This window comes from Anneissia japonica, unplaced genomic scaffold (genome assembly GCF_011630105.1).
Source record: "Anneissia japonica isolate Jap-2015-1 unplaced genomic scaffold, ASM1163010v1 scaffold287818_len932483_cov186, whole genome shotgun sequence".
In the NCBI taxonomy this organism is placed as follows: Eukaryota; Metazoa; Echinodermata; class Crinoidea; order Comatulida; family Comatulidae; genus Anneissia; species Anneissia japonica.
In genome coordinates this window covers 604,533-623,803 of record NW_022703366.1, presented here as the reverse complement: position 1 = coordinate 623,803, position 19,271 = coordinate 604,533, and the positions used below count along the sequence as shown (strand labels likewise).

General features: G+C 33.6%; 2 protein-coding genes across 2 annotated transcripts; one reads left to right on the top strand and one right to left on the bottom strand.

Moving 5' to 3' along the window:
* Positions 1-600: 600 nt before the first annotated feature.
* Positions 601-12,531, bottom strand: LOC117104405 (probable ATP-dependent RNA helicase DDX28). Its single transcript, XM_033245247.1, has 14 exons — positions 12,450-12,531; positions 10,839-10,904; positions 9,664-9,930; positions 9,178-9,312; positions 7,812-8,012; positions 7,565-7,633; positions 7,206-7,287; positions 6,512-6,618; positions 5,428-5,538; positions 4,569-4,665; positions 3,371-3,522; positions 2,872-2,964; positions 1,721-1,873; positions 601-941 (listed from the first exon to the last, which is right to left on the bottom strand). Exons 1-14 carry the CDS (start codon positions 12,528-12,530, stop codon positions 840-842), a joined length of 1,716 nt encoding a protein of 571 aa, XP_033101138.1. The 5' UTR covers position 12,531; the 3' UTR covers positions 601-839.
* A 215-nt stretch (positions 12,532-12,746) lies between these two features.
* LOC117104406 (BRISC and BRCA1-A complex member 2-like) lies at positions 12,747-19,119 on the top strand. The gene is made up of 10 exons (XM_033245248.1): positions 12,747-12,952; positions 13,529-13,608; positions 13,793-13,890; positions 14,227-14,418; positions 15,750-15,824; positions 16,207-16,307; positions 17,541-17,640; positions 17,866-17,936; positions 18,120-18,202; positions 18,679-19,119. The coding sequence occupies exons 1-10, from the start codon at positions 12,831-12,833 to the stop codon at positions 18,834-18,836; spliced, it is 1,080 nt and encodes a 359-aa protein (XP_033101139.1). The 5' UTR covers positions 12,747-12,830; the 3' UTR covers positions 18,837-19,119.
* Positions 19,120-19,271: the final 152 nt, after the last annotated feature.

The following is a 19,271-nucleotide window of genomic DNA, read 5'->3' as shown; positions in this document are numbered from 1 at the left end:
AAATATAATTTTTGGCCAGTTAGCACATGCTCTGCTAAGAAAAGTGTTTATAATTCATAAAAAAAATTAAATTTTACATCAATTTTTAATACACCCTCCACTCCCCAAAATATACAAAATATGATATATATGATTGAAAAAATTCATCGGTTTTCATTAGGTATTTGAGATATATAATTTCTTCCTTAATTATATAAATTTAAAGAATTTATCAATCCCAATCCTACACTGTTTAAATCATTAATAACATTTTATTTTCATTTTCTCCTCTGCATAGATGGTTTTGGCAAAATCATTTTGCCAAATGAGAAAACTAATTTTTATTTCAATTTTTTTCCCACCCTCCTCTGACAATCTAAAAAAATGTTTGTAGACAAGGTATAAAAAAGGTCGCGCCTAAGATTCTCTGTTACTGCCTCAGGTTTATTAAATCAATGTTTAAGTGTATCCACAGCAGCTAAGCTCAGTCGGCTAATCTGGTGGTAGCCACTGTGTGTGCGCTGAACCGTAGAGACATCTAAGTACCTGGTTCAATTCCCATCGCTGCCTCTCCTTGTGTTTCAGCTGGAGGGCTGAAATACAAGTTACAATAGCACACCGGCTTTCGGATGAGCCGTTTAAGCCGTTGGTCCTGTGTGCATTTTATGGCACTTTAAAGAACACAGTATACTCTTTGGAAAAGAGTAGGGGATTGTCTCCCAGTGTACTGCCCAATCACCACTAGAAGACCCCACTAGAAAGAAGTCTTCTTCTAGATTTTTGTGGGCTATCCTAGGTGTTTACACCATATAATTCCAATCCAATCCAACTGCAGATATATATTTTCCAATCTATATGTTTTACATAAAATCATCCATGAGTGTACTTGACAAGCGATCCTGATGTTTCTTGGTGATGTCAGCATTTACATTCGGTAGATCCAATTGCTGTCGCACTGCCCTCTAGAGAAAATATAATACAGATATTGCAAGTTACCTTTGTTTACTAATGATCAAAATGAATTACAGTAGTGTTGATTAAAATGTCTGTACATCAGTAGAAACAGAATGATTCTAATCTGTACCTCATTTAAAGTGAATGTTATAATTGAATGTTATGAGGGTTTTGCTATGATTTATATATCTTTAAAATAAAGATTACAAACTGAACTTTACTGTACCTCTATTTTATGAACAAAATCAACAGCTAAATTTGCTCACAAGCAATGAACACAAAAGACCAAAGCATTAAAATTACAGTCACTCCATAGAGTGCATACCTCCACCCTGTGCCTGTATACCAAACAATACGCAGGCAGTGTATGAGGGGCGATTCCAATATTTTCTACCCTGTGCCTACATAGGCAGGCTGTGTATGATGGGTACAGTTTTAAACAATTATGGCAAAAGACAAGCCAAACCAGTCACTTGTCGCAAAAATCAATGTTTAGTTATTAATACTGGATTAAAGATGAAAATGGGAGCTATAAAATGATAAAATAATCATTTAAATCTGACATTTCCTTATGAAGTTACAAGTGTTTAAACATACAGCTGTTTAAAGAACATTTGAAGAATCAGCCTTCAAAGTTTACGATTTTTTCCATTTCTCAGGCAGAAACCATCACCAAATTGTTAAAAATTTTTGTTTCAACTGAAACATGATTTGCGACGAGTGACTGGTTTGGCTTGTCTTTGCCACAATTTAAAATAAATATTTCAAACAGAACTTTTTTCTGTACCTCTATTTTGTGAACAAGATCAACATCCCACTTATGCACAATAAAGTTAGTCACATGCCCATTGTCATGGCTACCAACTCTGCCAACTCGACCAACACGGTGGATATAATCTGACATGTGATGAGGAAAGTCAAAATTGATAACATGGCGTACCTGTTAATAAAAAAAAAAACCATAATATTACAATCTTAATTTAATTCACTCATTTTCCAAGATGAATAATTAAAATAATAATAGCCAGACAAACATTGGCAATCCCTTTACAAACATACACACTTGATGCTCTACAGAGAAAAACAATTCTGTTACCATGACAGGAACTGAGCTAAGGACCCTGGGATTGAAAGGCATGCATCTAAACCACTAAACTATTTAACTATTTTAATAAATATCTAAGACATAATCCTCAGAACAGTTAACAAAATAAATATTAGGTGTAATTATAATCACTTTCTCAAGAACCTAATTATAATCACTTTCTCAAGAACCAAATATCAATAGAAAATGATATTTACACTAGCTTTTCTGCCAAATAATTTGAAAGCTAAATTTACTCAAAAGCAATGACCCTCAGAACAGTTAAAAAATAAATATTAGGTGTAATTTTAATCCCTGTCCAAGAACCAAATCTTACATTGAAAATGATGTTCACACTAGCTATTCTGCTGAGTAATTTGAAAATTAAATTTGCTCACAAGCAATGAACACAAAATACCAAAACACCAAAGCATCAAATAAAAAACAAGAGCAGTCTCTCCAGAGTGAATACTTTCACCCTGTGCCTACCAAACAATACCCAGGCAATGTACGTGGGGAGATTTCTTTATTTTCCACCCTGTGCCTATACATCTAACAACAGGCAGACAGTGTATGATGGGTACAGTTCTATTATTTTTTTTTATGCTCAAATTTCTGCAACCTTGAACTTTGAGCTTTTCTTAAAAACCATTCCACTAAATTTTATGATGATCAATTCCTTAGTTTTTGGTTAATCTTGCTAACAGACAGACAGATACACACACACAGAGCAGTGAATACAAAATATAATCTCCTTGGCAGAGGTAACTAGTTAACCTGATGGCACAACAGTGAAGGAAGAATAATATTCGCAACCTGAACAGATGAACTGAAGTCTGTTTTCATTCACTTACATTTATTGTGTCTATTCCACGCGAGGCAATATCTGTTGCGATGAGGATATTACAGGCACCTTCATGAAAGGCGTTTAACATTCCAACACGATACTAATTTCAAGAAGAAATGAAGTCAGATTATAGTTTTGTAATGCAGGTAAATGCAACAATGTGTACATGGAAAAGAATGCATAATTGAGTAAATCAAATATTTGGAAACTACAAGGCAGAACTACTCCTTGTAGTAAATTGGGCAGATGTAAACTGCACTCCCTGTTGTTTTCAGAATAGTTTACAACATATTTTAATGGGTCACGTTGTACATGTGAAAGGTCTCATCCAAAAAACAACAGATTCAACATTAGAAATTTAGTTTTATCATCATTATTTATCATAGTATTATCACCCATATTACATTATATTTTTTCCACTATATTCATGGCATCTACCATACTGTCCATCTAATGTTGTTCCTCACAGGATCTATACAAGAAAAAAAAAGACAGCATCTATGTACCTCTGGTAATAATTTGCCATTGAGTCTAATGACCCTAATGTTATGCTGCTGCAGGAATGCTGACATCCAGTTACAGCTGTCCACTTCATTACAGAAGATGATGGTGCGAATTCCCCTTCTGTCATTTCTCTTGGCCAACTCCAGAATATGAACTATTAGCAAAGAAATTATGGTACAATAAAAATGCAGTATTATAATACAGCTATCTTTCATTAATATTACATAAAAACTACGCATGTAATCCATAATTTGAATTGTATCAAACAGTGGGAAAAGATTGAAATGATATGACATAGTAAAGTTCATTTGTGAGGTTACTTACTGGTAAACTAGGGAGGTACTTATACAAACACTGATTCATTTATTTTCCACATAAAGGCAGGAAATTACATTTGCCCAGTTACCAAATAACAAATCAACAACAATTACAATACTGTATTAAAATTCAAAACTGAAAAATGTAAACTTTTCCATTAATATATAGCCACAAAAAAATACAAAAATTATCAGTAATCAGTATTCGTTTATTGTCATTTGTATACATTTACATTGAAAAAGCAATGCATGGGCCGACTCTGTAATATAACACAGTTTAACTATTCCCCGCATGGTATTTCAATTTCTTGGTTTGGGGGCTTGAATACATTTTAACATTCTTTAATCTAATCTGAGCCTCAATCGAAGTGAGCAACAGGGGCGGATCCAGAGATGTCCGAAAGGGAGGCCAAAAGTGGGGCTGATTGAAAGAAAACAGACCCCCTAGATGCCTGAAAATAAACTCTGAGGCGCACTTATATAGGGACACCATCAGAGTGACAGACCAATCACTAAGTATTTCAGGGCTGTCACATTAATTTAACCTATTGCTACAAGAGCTGTTACAATAGAGGTGGTAATTATGTTTAAAAATGTACATATCTTATGCACTGTACTTCCTGTAAAAATGTCCATACATCTACTATTCTCACTCTACTACTTCTTGTTGAATACGGCAGCTAACACTGTTCAAGTGAAGCAGACTGAGACAATAGCTTATCAGAGGATTCCAAGGGTACCGTTTTAACTCCTGGACTATTCCAATAGATTCCGAGTAGCCCTATCTAGTTACGCTCCTATTGCTCCCCCTACCAGCTCCCTATGCCAATACTCCTAGATACAGCACGGATATTGAAAGTGGATATGATGAGCAAACACGTACCTGATTTATCTTGACTTGGCATCCTGATGAATTTCTGATTCACGTGTGGCATAACACGATGCAACTGTGGAGTTGATATAACTGTTATTGATTTCTCCTGAAAGACGAAAACAAACAATCTATTCAATTGTAGGAGGCATACACCGTAAATACTTGAAAAATAATAATAAAAAAAGATAGAAAACTACATTCAAATTTAGGTCTAAGAGTGATACTTTTGGAAATCTAATTTTTCCATAGACATAAAATGTTGTACTGTGGTCAGAACCAGGTGGTCTAGATCCTTCATCTATAAAAATACCTCCATGGGCCCCTCTATTTCGGATTCCTGGATCCGTCACTGTATACACCACCTCATTTTGTATATCAAACTCAAGACAATGATGAGGTAGCATACTGTTTAACTTTAAACAGACATGAGCAAACATACAACATTATTATAAGATATTTCAGAAGTTAGGCACACACTAACATACACTGTTTGATTCAACAATTGCCTGTTGGGTCTTACAGGCAAAAGTAATAGTGTATGCCAAGACATTAAATAGAAAATTTGTTTGCACATATCTTACATCTGAAATGCAGACACAACCTAGGTAACAATTATTAATAGCTTAAAATTTACATTATAATATTTTTGTATATTCTTTGTAGTTCATAAAAAAAAACCAGATTTTATACTAAAATGGGTATATTGCCTATTTTGTAAAGAATATTTTATACTTCTTTACAAAATAAGCAATATCTACAATCACTGAAGTGTAATTATATTTTATAAAAGCAAAACTGAAGTGTAATTATATTTTATAAAAGAAAAAAAAAAAAAAAAAATGGATATCATGAGAATAGGTAATCTTACATAAATGATTTCACTAAGAATCTCTGCATAATGTTTTGGCATTGTAGCTCCAACCAACACCAACTGGGCTTCAGATGGTGGGTATTTGTGTGACCATTTCCCCAGGCATATCTACAAGCAAAAGTAATGAATCAGAAGAATTATAATAATGGCATGAGGACCTAGCAAGACTTTCCTAGTTACATAACTAGGACTGATGCGTTATATTGCTTTTAATTGATTTTACTTTTAAGCTTTATTTCCAACTTTTAGGTATTGACAGAGGTCAACTTTCAATGAATCTACGTGGATTAACCCTTGTAACTATACTACTGCTATCCTTGGTTCCACTGTTTTTCATGTTTTTTGTTCTGGTATTTTAATGAATCCACATTTTTCTCCTGTTTGAATAAGATTTTATCTCTGTTTTAAAATTTTTCTTGTTCCTGTATAATGACTGCATTTTATCTGTATGTATGTTTTTTGGAACCGAATAAATTCAAATCAAATAAAATCTACTGCAATGTGTAAATAATTTATTTATTTTTTATTTGGTATTTAAGCTTTGCTTTCCCTGGCCATTGGGTCCCCATTCTAAATTGTTGCTGCCATATTGCGCAGTAGCAGGCAACCTCACCGCGGACCCACTTATACACCTGGGTGGAGAGAATCAACGAGGTGAGAGCAGCTTAGCTCAGTCGTATAAACTGGTGGTAGCCACTGTGCGCTTAACTGTGGAGATCTCTTGGTCCCCAGTTCAATTCCCATTACTGCTCTCCTTGTATTTCAGCTGGAAGTTACAATAGCACACCGTCTTTCAGATGAGACGTTTAAGCCATTGGTCCCGTGTGCATTATTATTGAATGCAGTGCCCTCTTTGGAAAAGAGTAGGGAATTGTCTCCCGGTGTACTGCCCAATCACCACCAGAAGGACCCCCACTGGAAATAAGTCTTCCTCAGACTTTCGTGGGTTATCCTTAGTGTTTACACTAAAATAAATCCAATCCAAATCCGATAAAGTGCCTTGCTCAAGGACACAGATGGCATGCACAGCAAGGGATTTTGCGAAACCAAAGTGATTCATCATCAAAGAGCACATACTCACATTAACATCCTTGAAAATTTTGAGGATGTTGTAAGAGAAGCTGCTATCTAACATTGTATCAACCTCATCAATAACAACATGATGAATATGCTTCATTGAAACAAATCCTGCAAAAATTAACCCGTAACAATAGTAATGGTTGCAATTTATAGTTTTAAATAATTTTAAATTCAGTAATTTGATATATTTGCTGTGTACGCAGGAGAACCTGTGTAAACATGTATGCCCGGTAGTACAAGGTAACATTAAACAGTAAAATATCAATAGATCTACCACATGAGCTCTTTAGAAATTATTGAAAACTATAATAGGAACATAAAAGAATTTTTAGACATTGCTGGTTTTTATCAGAAATTGTCAGACAATTTAGCCACACTCACATTTATATTTATTTTAGACTGCCACCACTATGGGACAGAAGAATTGAGGGGTGTACTCTATTAGAATAGTAACCTAAAATACTCTTGAATTTGACCTCACACCATCAGGCTCTTATTGTATAGAATAAGTGATAGTGCCTAGAACATTGGTTATAGGGTCTAAAATTCTGAATTAAGTCATTTCAGCATTGACAGTGAAGCCTGGAACACTCTAGCTATCTATTTTTAAAGTTCATTTGTGATACTTGGGGTAGTTAAATTGTTTAATGTATAAGGTTATAGGTTTTGAAGAAAAACATTATATTTACACTGACCTTCTCGTAAACAGCTAAGTAGTGGTCCAGGGGTGGAGATGATGACATCAACAGGAGTCAGAAATGTGTGCTTCTTGGTTTTCTGATGGAAAAAATAAATCATAGATAAATTAATTATTTTCCATGAAAAATTAATGAAAACTGATACAAATATGAAACGACTGTGATATGTAGTACTTATTGTGGTGCTAAGGAAGTATGATACGCAAAATAAATTAAATTTTACATTTCCAACTTTTATTATTATTTCAACATATACAGAAATAAATTAAAAAACAAAGACAGAAATATTCAAATTATAATTGATATTGGTATTGAAAGAAATTTTAATAATATAGTTCCATCCATTGGTTAAATACCATTGATTTTGATCCTTCAAGATGGCGTATGGTTAATTGTTCATCAGTTGTCAAAAGTCTGGCTACTTGCTGTAAATAAACACAATGTGAAAGTTGGTTACAAAACTGCTTTATGCTCAGTAGTGTAGCTACGGGCAGTGCAAAGCACTGGGGAACAAGACTATTAGGCTATGATTATTGTCAAAAAAAGTGTCAGAAAGTTCAGATATTTAATTTTGGATTTAAATTAAAAAATAATACTGATTACCTCAACTTGAGTGGCTAGCTCTCTAGTTGGTACCAATATCATAGCTCTTGGTTCTTTTGGAAGAACTTGCAAGTCAAATGTCTCTCTCTCCTTAAAGAGCATATTCAAAACTGGAAGCAGGTAAGTCAGTGTCTTTCCACTACCTGTTTCTGCTGCAAATAGCACATTTTTGCCTTCCAGCAAGGAGGGTATTGTAGTGTACTGGAAGAGAAAGTACATTAATAAATAAATTCAACTGGATGGAAAGTACATTCTTTTGCTTTTATTATAGACTGATTAAATGATCCATACACCCATCAATTCACTCACCAACCCCCAACCAAAAGTGATTAAGTTCACTGTTTGGCATAGCCTTGGCACTTAAATAGCTAGAAGAACCATGATAATTTTATTTGACAAAAACATGTGAAATGAGAAAATACAGTCATGATGACATCACATCATGATCATATATAGGCACATCATGACTATATATTGAATACAACAGTTTTTTATCAGTGAAAATTTGATTATCTGTACAGAGCTTTGCCCAGAGGTAACAAAACTAGGAGGTGCACTTGCATGCGTTATTGGAGTGTCGTAGTTCTGTAGGACCGAAAATAACTTTGCGTCTAGACCAAGGTATAGGCATTTTAAATATTTCATTTTGTCTGTAAAACATAGCAGACAATGACTTTGTCTGACAGACATATCTGATCAATCAAACAAATCAGGTGGTGTTTTATATCTGTTACAGCATTTCAACATTTCTTTCAACTTTAGGATAAGGATTTGCTAAACAGCAAACTTAATCACTTTTCTAAGAATATATACTATACATAGATTAAGTCTTAGCTAATGACAGGTATGCTTTCTCGATTAAAGGCTTCTTTTACGAATGGAATGACCTGATCGAAGCACAGACTTCTACAGGAAATTTACTCATGAGACAAACATACACACAAGATGCTCTACATAGACTGTCTCATTATGAGGCTTAGGGAGTAGAGTATTTCGGTGGTCGTGAAATAAATTCATGTTGCCATGACAAGAATTGAACCCAGGACCCTGGAATGCAAAGGCAAGCATCAACAATCACTAACTCTACTCTGACAATGCTCCACTAACTTTTCATCAGTTATTTATAAGCACACATTCTATTTTAATATTCCATCATGTAATTTAAAAGTTTGGTTTGGAGGAGAAATAAATTCATCATCATTGTCATCAGCCTGTCAGGCCACTGCTGGCCGTTGGCCTCCTCAAACTACATTCTAGGTCTACTCTTTGCCAGATTTGCCCAGTTCACAACAAGCTCATTCTGAAAAAGATCACTCCATCTTTATTACTTAATAATTAAAAGAAATGCATTCTACTAACAACTCACTTGAATTTGAGTTGGAAAATCAATACGCATCCTTTGAAGTGCATCTTTGAGTGACTTGTGTAATGGCATTTCATCAAAAGTGATTTTTCTTTCGATACCATCAGTATCTGGCTGCTTACCCAGGTAAGAAGGATTCTAAAACATGATTAAAACCAATTCAATAAGTTAAAAAAAACAACAAAATGAGAAAGATAATTTTTATTTTCTCAGATGCCAGTTTTATTCTGTCATGAACAAAATAGTGGACTTGAGCCAAAAATCTCTTTTTCAAGAGAATAAAAAATCTCTTTTTCAAGATAATAATAATAATAATAATAGTTTTTAAATAATAAAAAATTATATAAAAAATAATTATTATTCAAATTGCGTCTTCATGATTAATACACAAAAGAAAAAATGTACATATTTGTTTACAGTTCAACAAATATATTTTAAAAAAGTTATTGACAAAACAAAACCACACTGATGTATGAGTAGTAAGCTTACACTTCTGTGTGCAAGTATGGTAAAGTAATCTCCCTTTGATTTTCTATGTTTCCAGCCATGAGATGCAAGTTTTGGTGGATTAAATTTATCATACTTCTGATTCATATAATGGTTAAACTCTTTCCTCTTTGCAGAGATTATTTCTTTTCCAGGCTTTGATGAAAAAACTCTTCCTCCCCATGTTAACTGCCCTCCTTCTTTCTTAACGTTTTCAATTTTCTTTGCAAGTTTCCGAGGTACACGTATAACTTCCAGGCCAGCGGATTCCTGAAACGTAAAGTTTAAAGACTTCTTTTTTTTCAAAAAGGCCAGTATGAGCTAATATTTGCTTTAAAACATTGAAAACAAATACAATAATTACATACAATAATTAAATTTAATGTTACATATTTTTGTTAATTGAATGTATGTGGAATACAAAGATTGGAGAGGTGAGATTAGGGAATAGAGAGGACAAGCTTAAATATCTGAAAGAGAGCATTTTTAAGAACAAGACTGTAGAAAATTCAAAGTATCTAAAACAGAAAGGAGCTCTAAAATGGGATGGGAAGGAACGAAGAATTTATATTGCTACAAAGAGAGAAAGATCAATTGGGAAATTGTGGATGACTGGTGTACTAGTGCTGCTGATGGGAAAATTTTTGAAAGAGTGCTAAGTAAGCAGATTTTCAGTCTAGACTCAATTATAGATGCCAAAGAGTGAGAATACAGTACTGTAATTTAAATGAAGTAGCATAAGAACTAAGCCTTCTGAGTTGTGCTACTAAAGTATAGGAGATTTATACTTTTCTATATGTTCAGAATTACACCGAACAAAGAAGTTATTCATCTAAGGCCCTGTTCAGACTATCAAATTTTATTTGAGAAAAAATGTGAAATGCCTAAATATAGTCATTAAGACATCACATTATGACCATATATAGGCACATCATGACAAGATATGGACATAAAACAGTTTTTTGTCAAATAAAATTTTAGAGTGTGGACAGAAATTTATTCTTTAATTGAAAATTTGAAAAAATAATCTTCCTTTCCAATTAACAGATGCATGAAATATACCATTAATAATTATGTAAGAAGGCTGACTGTCCAGTACCTCCTTGCACTATGTTCGCATAACACTTCTGTATTACAACACTTACCTATGTTTGTATGCTGTATATTAAATCACTTACCTCAGTGACTGCATTACTAATTGCTGCACTGCTATGTAACCTCATCTTTAGACATCTTCTACAAATCTTAAATGAATAATCAATGTTATAGGATACTCTAAAAAATAATAGATATCTACAAAACTGAGATACCAGTATATCTAGACAAAATTTCATGCACGTACGGTCAAAACTGGCAACGCTTGACGCTTTTAAAGTTTGAAACCCCTTTATTATTGTGTAGGGGGAACCCTGGGATCCAACTTAAAAAAAGGGCGATGAACATTTGTTGGAAATTATTTCTAGTTTACATGTACAAAATTTCCTATATGCCTTTTCAAAACTGGTGATGCTGGATGCTTTTAAAGCATGAAACCCCTGTTTTTTTGTCGGTGTAGGGGAACCCTGGGGACAAACTAACAAAAGGGTGATGAATGTTTGTTGGAAATCACCTCTAGTTTATGTATACAAAAATTCATGCACGTCCATTCAAACCTGGTGATGCTGGGTGCTTTTGAAGTTTATAAAGTTTTGGTAACAAGAACAACAATAACAATAACAACAGCAGTGTGGCTCTGTGTCAGCGCTTCGCAGGGACCAATAAGGGAGTATTCAGCTTTGTCTCATACCTCAGTAACTGAATGGTAATTGGAAGCTTTTATGTTTGAATTTTATAGTTAAACTATTAACAATTATTGGTTGGTATCAAAAAAATATATACGCAGCATAAATAAATAAATAAATAAATAAATCAATCAATTAATAAATCAACCAATCAATTAATAAGGTCTACAATCTTACTGTAACAGCATCAGACCTTGACAGCGTCATACAATGATTGTTATGTTTGATTAAATCATAGAGATCAGGCTTGCCTGGTTAAACAAAGAACATAAAAATACAAAAGGTGACCAAGTTATAGCTAAAGCTAACCACATGCTTGGCATGTCAACAACACAACCTAACAATTATTTTTCTTAACACAACTTAGGGGGCTGCAATCGCACCGTCTGCACCCCCCTATTGCCCCAGAAGTTTTTCTTTACGTTTAGGTTCAATGAAGAAAAAGAAAAAGTGCTATAGAAAAGAATAGATAAATAAAGGGAGATATATGAAATCGTCATGTAATGTTCATGTTTGTTTAGTGCAGGCACCTAATTCCTTTTAAAGATGTTTGTGGACTGTCTATATATTTCTCCATAAATATATATTTATATTTTTAAAACTTATTTAATATTTATCATTATTATTCCTTTCTCATTAATTTTGTTTCAACCCGTCTGATCACCTTGATGCAGAAAATGGTGTATGGTATGGGGTTATTAAAGGCTTACACCTACTAAAAGAAAAACCCATGAACTATTAAGTACTGTAGTATATTATTCCTACTACTAGGCCTAGGCAGCACTGGGCCAGGCTAGGCTTAGCCAGAAAGTTGGCCTATAATTTTTAGCACCACTAACTAGAGTCTAGGGCCTAGTATGTAGGCCTAGCTAGATTACCAGGCTAGCTAGGCCACAGCAAGCCTTTATAAATAGGCTATCACCCTCTAGCATAAAGTAGTACAGTACTGGCATTATTATTTCCGTAATTGTATCATATTTGTATCTTTTTGAGATGTGAATTACTTACATGTGGATAGAGTGAATACATTAATTTCGTTAATGAAGAGGAATAAAAACTTCGCACGTACTCGCTTATGGACGCAGCCATCTTGAAATTATTGTAGTCATGGTCATGTACTATAAACTACCTTTAGCTCAAAAATACATATTTTATTATATAAACAAAAAATACACAATCAAAAATATAAAATTTAACATTAAAACTTTTATCAAGTAAAATTTTTAAATGTAATTGTTTTTTTGTGTGTTTTTTAATTGTCCTTAATTAAATCTGTGTTTATAGTTGACAAACGTAGTCTGCTCACCGACCGAGAGGTCAGAGGCAGGAAATTGGAAATGTCGGGGATCAAACAGAAGTTTGGAGTGTTCCGTTCATAAAATTTTTAAAATGTCTAGCGACATTTTCAGACGGCTTCATCCGAATTTTCTCCCATATGTTAAAGCTGTACTGTCAAACGGGCATATAGGTGTGATTGGAGGCCCTGTTCGTTTTGCAGAACCTTTATCAGGGTAGGCCCTAACTTTTTAGTTAGGGTTAGGCCTAGGCTCGTTCATATTATAATGAGCAGTTTGACTATCACCAGTACCAACCCTGAGTGAGTGAGGGCTATGCGAATCCGGGCTAGGGTCTAGGCTAGGCCTAGAGAGGCCTATCTATACCGTCGCCTTCAGTCAGCGTATTGTCATACTCATCTTACGTTAAGAGATTAGTCATAAGATCAAGAATCTATTATTAAGGATAAAACTTTATTTAGTGTAAACTTTTTTGTAGATGAGGTGCAGTCAGGGGTGTGTTCGCATAATTCGTTCCTAATTTTCATGCACTTGTTTGTAGGCCCTGCATACATAGTCATTTTGCTCTAGATAGGCTACCTAATGTATGTCGTGGTTATTGAAGTAAAGCTTGGTTTTCATACAATCACTACACGCTATCGCTGACATCTTTCAGTGATGTTGATTGGTTCGTCGAATTGGGGAGCCTTCCCGATTGCATCGGCGACTGCTACACCATAACAGTACAACAGTTGCACTAAATACACTGGCGATTTTAAGAAAACCAGGTTTATTTCATTCTTTTAATTTCAGGTGCATATCAAGTAGACAGAAGGAAAATAATTGTGACAGGTTTAAAATTCATATTCCATATGCTGGGAGAAATATTTCATGTAAGTACATCTACAGAAAATATATTTAATATCATTTTTTATGAAGACATTGTTCAGACAGTGACAAATTTCGCCTAGGGACATTATCTTTTAATTTAATCTTTCAGAGTTCATGCAATTTACTATACTAGTGATACTTCTAGCTTATAATAAATCAGCTAACTGGATCAGTTAATTTTTGCAGGGCAAATAATCTTTAATAGTCAAAATGTTGACGAACCTCCGGATTTCATATTTGGACAAGATGATGAGGAATTTGTACCAGAGCTTGAAGAAATTAAGGTAATAATATTAATAATCTTTTTTTACCATAGTAGGGTTTGTAATTTTGAAAAGCTTGTTTTGTAAAATGCTGTGCAAGATCATTAAAATATAGTACATAACAAAAATCCTTACCTGTGTCTTAAAATATAAATGAAAGTTAGTGTTAAAAATAGGAAACTTATTTTTGCAATGACGTTTTAGAACTTGATTATCTCATGAATATAACTTTTTGAAATAATAAGCATACATACAAGCATTAAAGACATAAATTAGAAAACTATTCAAGTGAGCAGTTAACTTACATTTAGACAAATGTTTGATAAATATTACTATAAACAACAACATTTTCCTTAGTGTCTTGTGAACTGGAATCCTGGAGATGAAAATTCATTGTTGTACGTGTTGAGAGAGATCGTCTGTTTATATCGAGAACACCAGCAAACACTATTAGAAGTGAATCCACGGTTTCAATTTGAGTACACCTCATTGCTTGATACAAAAATATATGCCGACTTTGAAGTACATCAAGGTAGAAAGGTGCCTGGCGTGAGTACATTTGATCACTTTTAATGTTAACGAATGAATGAAATAAGCGCTAATTTTTTTTCTAGTAAAAATAAAATTTAGTAAAATTGTTTGTATTTTCTGGGCAGCTCCCTCTATTAGTTTATAATTTGTTTCAATTATTATTAATCAAAATTGCAAGGAAATGAAAATATGAAATTATGAAAAAAAACTCTTTTGATTGACTAGTGGATAGTTTCAATGATAATCTATTCATTCTCTACCTGCTGTATTGGCATTAATTTGCTAGCATGACAAGGAATGCTCCCCAGTGAGTGGAGGATGTCGCACTTCATGCTGGATTGCTAATTATGGAGACAATGACAATGTCTAGGGTAATAATCACAACATTTCCAGCGCCTTCTATCCCCTGGCAAAAGGCATGGTACACAGTAAATCCCTAATTATTTTTATTATTATTGCTGCTTTTGTAATTATCGTCATCATTATTATTGTTATTGTTATACCCTAACAATACTCTCCTCCCATTTAGTTCCTCCATCCTTTACTGTTAACTACTTTTTCTTTACCCATCAACCCATCCTCTGTTATCACCTACTCATCCTATCTATCATCCCATTCTCTGCTGCCACTTCTTACTCTACTTATTGTAACCACACACTTACTTGCCATGTTACCCTTTTTCTGTTTGTTAGTTTTTAAATCCATCAAGGACACAGAGAAAGAATGAAAAGCATACAATAGGTTAACATAGATGAATTTGGGATGACCCAATTAGTTTAGTATCCCTCCTGTCAGCTAGTCTAGTCGCCCTCTACCCACTCTCTGCATGAATCTGTCACTCTTTCTCTGGCTGTCATTCCTGCTGTCACATATTCCTGTCCAATCAATACACACACTCCTGTCACCTACTCTTCGTCTGGATGGAGGGCTTGAGACGATGTGGACTACTCATTCTTACAACTTACTCTCCTAAGGGTCCCTTCTAGTCTACAGTGGCAGGGGCTGTGAGATGTACCAGTACACCGGGGTAACCCCTTACTTGTCTCGAAAGATGTACTGGGTTCTTTTTAGTGCACACAAGTCAAATGTGTACTCTGGGCCTACGGTTTATAGTTCTTATCCATAGGTGAGAAACAACCCCAATATTATGGTGTAGGTTGCAACGCTCCTACCTTAACTGCTCGGCCATTCGACATGCATCTTAAGTTTCTACCCATCACTCCAATTCCCTTGTTTCCATTTAGCCAGCACTCTACACTTTACTTATTGACCATCTTGAGCTTGTTTTACCCTACATGTAGAATTCAATTTCCATGTGCCTACAATTTTTAATTTTTGTTGCATTTCAGGTGAGAGATGTACCTATCAATTTTCTAATTCGACTGCCAATAAATTTTCATGAATTACCTGAATTTATTATCAAGGTCAGATTTTATTATAGTAGTTTAAATTATATAACTTATTGTTGAAAGATTAAAAGAAATATAAAGGTGCAAAATAAACTATTAATAAAATAAACATTAACAAAGTAGTTATTTTGGTGTACTTTCCAACAGATGCACTGATTATGTTTAAATAACATAGAATAGACGTTACTCCGAACAATGAGAGGGATGCCATGATTCAACGTTTTAAACATATTAGGTCATCTTCATGCCAGTGTGCATCGTTTTTTGTAACCTTGATATTATCAGACTAATGTTGCCAGCCATATGGAACATTTTGTCCCTGTTCATACTTATTTTTGTAATAATTAAAATAAGGAATAACATAACATCATTGTTTGTTACACTTTTTATATTACAGGAAAATCCAGGCGAAGATGTTGCAATATTGTTGGTAAGCTATCAAAACCAGGCAGCAACCAAGATCTTACCACAACTTTATCTCTCACCAAGAATTGAACAGTAGGTTGAAATAATAAAATCTAAATCTATGTCATAGTCTCAGTTGCCATTAACAATTGGTAACACCACTCTTGTTTTCCCACATGTAAAGAATAACATGAAATGGGACTGGCTCTGGGTAAACCCACCATTTGTCACAATTTCTAATTTCTCCCAAGCATCCAAAACATTCGAGAATCAGAATTTTGAACATTTTCAGGTTTTTGGAATACATTGTATATAAAAGAAGATATTGAAGAGCATTTCTGCAAATCACTGAATCTAACTGAAAAGTATATTAAAATTATATTTTTAAATATTAATCTTAATAATAAACTATTGATTTTGGAATCTTTGAAAGCTGTTTTCTCAAAACCTACATGGCTGATATCCAATTAAATAAATATATATAACTTTGCTATACTCAACCAATTTCCATCAAATAAACCCTGTTTTAAGAAGAATTCATGTGGAATCTAAAAGCACAAAAAAAAAATCAATTTAGAATTTTTCCAACAAACAGCTGGTTTTTGCCAGAGCCGATCACAAGTATATATATAATTAAAGTTAAATAATGACGCTGAAGCGCAAAGTATGATATTGCCAATATTTGTTCGAAATTATATGATGTTTCAAACATACGGCAGGAGGTCATGTATAATTGAAGTTATCGCTTCATAAACCAATAAAAATTTTAATAGACTTTAATAGACTTTTTAGTGTTTTTCCCAGAATATATAGAATTTTCATTGTGAATATTAAAATTGCCCTAAGTGTATTTTTAAAAATTCAACAACATTTGTCACTTTTACATAATTAGGTTAATTACTTACAATTTAAACTCCTTTGCATAAGTTCAATAAAACCTGAAAATGACGTATTTTGCCTATTGTTTAATGTTTGCCACTTAACAAAAAGCGGACTTCTTCTGTTTCTGTTTAATATTTGTAATGGCTTTTGGTAACGGTATGACACACATTTAATTAGCATGTCATACATGTAGTTAATAAACCAAAAATAAAACAGAAATTTCACTTCAAAAACAAAAAAATACCCAGAAATTTCACTTCACCAATTTGGGATCTCTGCATGGTGTAACTAGGAGCGTTGTCTCTTCCCTTCCTGTACACTTTGGTATAATGGACAAAAATCTGAGTGCATGTGTCTGACTTAAATAAATTCATACTGCCCTCAGTGGTTCTTCATGATCTGATAGTGTGTGCCTCTTAAATATTTATTTTTATCTAATTATAGCGCCCTCGGAGGCTCGTCTTCATTAAGGATTCCTTCTTTCCCTGCTGATTCCTGTCTGCTGGATTACATACCACATGTTTGTGAACTTCTTCAGAATATGGTAATATAACACTTTTAAGCATTACTGTTTCATAATATATTATTAATTTCTACATGAGTGGGGCAGTAGTTTGGTGGTTGTCACTTCTCCCATTCCCAGGCGATTATCATTTAAATCATCGTTATTGTTATTATTGTATTCTGAAAAAAAAATATATTTTTGATTTTAGGTGTCTAAAGGTTAAAAAATTAAATGAGCATCTTTAAAATGTTTTTTTTCCCTTAGGTGGAACAAATTAGCAAAGGATATCGAAGACGGAAAGAGTATATTGCAGCATTTTTAAGTCACTATGGAAAGTAAGAACCAAATTTGAATATTTGTATTTTTATCTTATATACTGTAGTACTACAGTTGTACAGTTTGACTGTTTTATCATCATTTGTCATTATCCTCTTAAGCAACATCGTTATCATCATCATCTATTATCATCATCATTATCATGATTTTTCTTTTTATAACCAAGTTGTTTTCTTTTTTAGATCTGTTCTTGAATACGACATTGAAGGCTTCTACAAGATATCATTCTTATTTGAAAATTATGACTTCTTTTGTACAGTGCACAGTAAGTAACTCCTTATAAAATACTTAAGTTATTGTACAGAGTACAGAATAAATCTGTTAGTGCTTATATAGTACTATACAAATGAAATCGTACAGTACAGATGGACTGTATACAATACAAATGCAATATATTTTATAACATCTTTTCTTTTGGTTGTCAATTATTGCAATTATTTATTTTATTACACAACAATATTCTTAAACCTGTAGAACTGGTTGATTGATAATAAACCAAGCACAATGGTTTTAAACTCGTAGTTCTACAGAAGAAACTATTAAAATAATGGTTGTGCTTAATATAATATATCATTCTTTGTTGTTTTCATCATCTTTTGTGAGCAAAATTGTGAATGTCTAAAACAAGACATGCTTGGTTAAAAGCATTCATTAATATTTGACAAAGCAACACAGACAGGGGTGGCGAACACAGAGCTTTCTTACTCCAAGCCACATCACTTCTGATTTTTTGTGATTTAGTTGAGTTGCCAACATATTTCCCAAGAGAGCAGCCAGTAATTCACTTCCAATCAATTTACCATTTTGACGTCTATGGAAAACCCTTCAGCTCGGTCATCCGTAATTACCCCTACAGCCCCCGATGGACGGGCAATGAGATGGCTCAGCGAGTCGAGTAAGTGTGCATGCATTGGCATTAATAAGCATACATATAGTATTGTATAAATTTTATATTAATGAGCAAAGGCAATGCCATAGCCAGGATTTTCAAACAGTGCGAGACAATATCAGGGTGGACCCACTTTACGCGTAAATTCAGATAGAATAATGTGGACCCATTTTGCGCAAAATTATGAAAAATCTGGACCCATTTCCTTACAATTTTAGGCTAAGTATGTGAAATCTGGACCCATTGTTTAAAAAGTGGGTTCATTTTATGCATAAAATTGCATAATTTGGACCCGTTTTTAAAAATGTGGACCCATTCTTTGTGGACCCATTAGAAAAATTGTGTGGGACTGTCCCAACTGTTGGCTATGGCATTAGTACAGGTTATAGTATATAATTTTATTTAATAAAAAAAAATTATAATTTTTATATATAATTTATGAAAT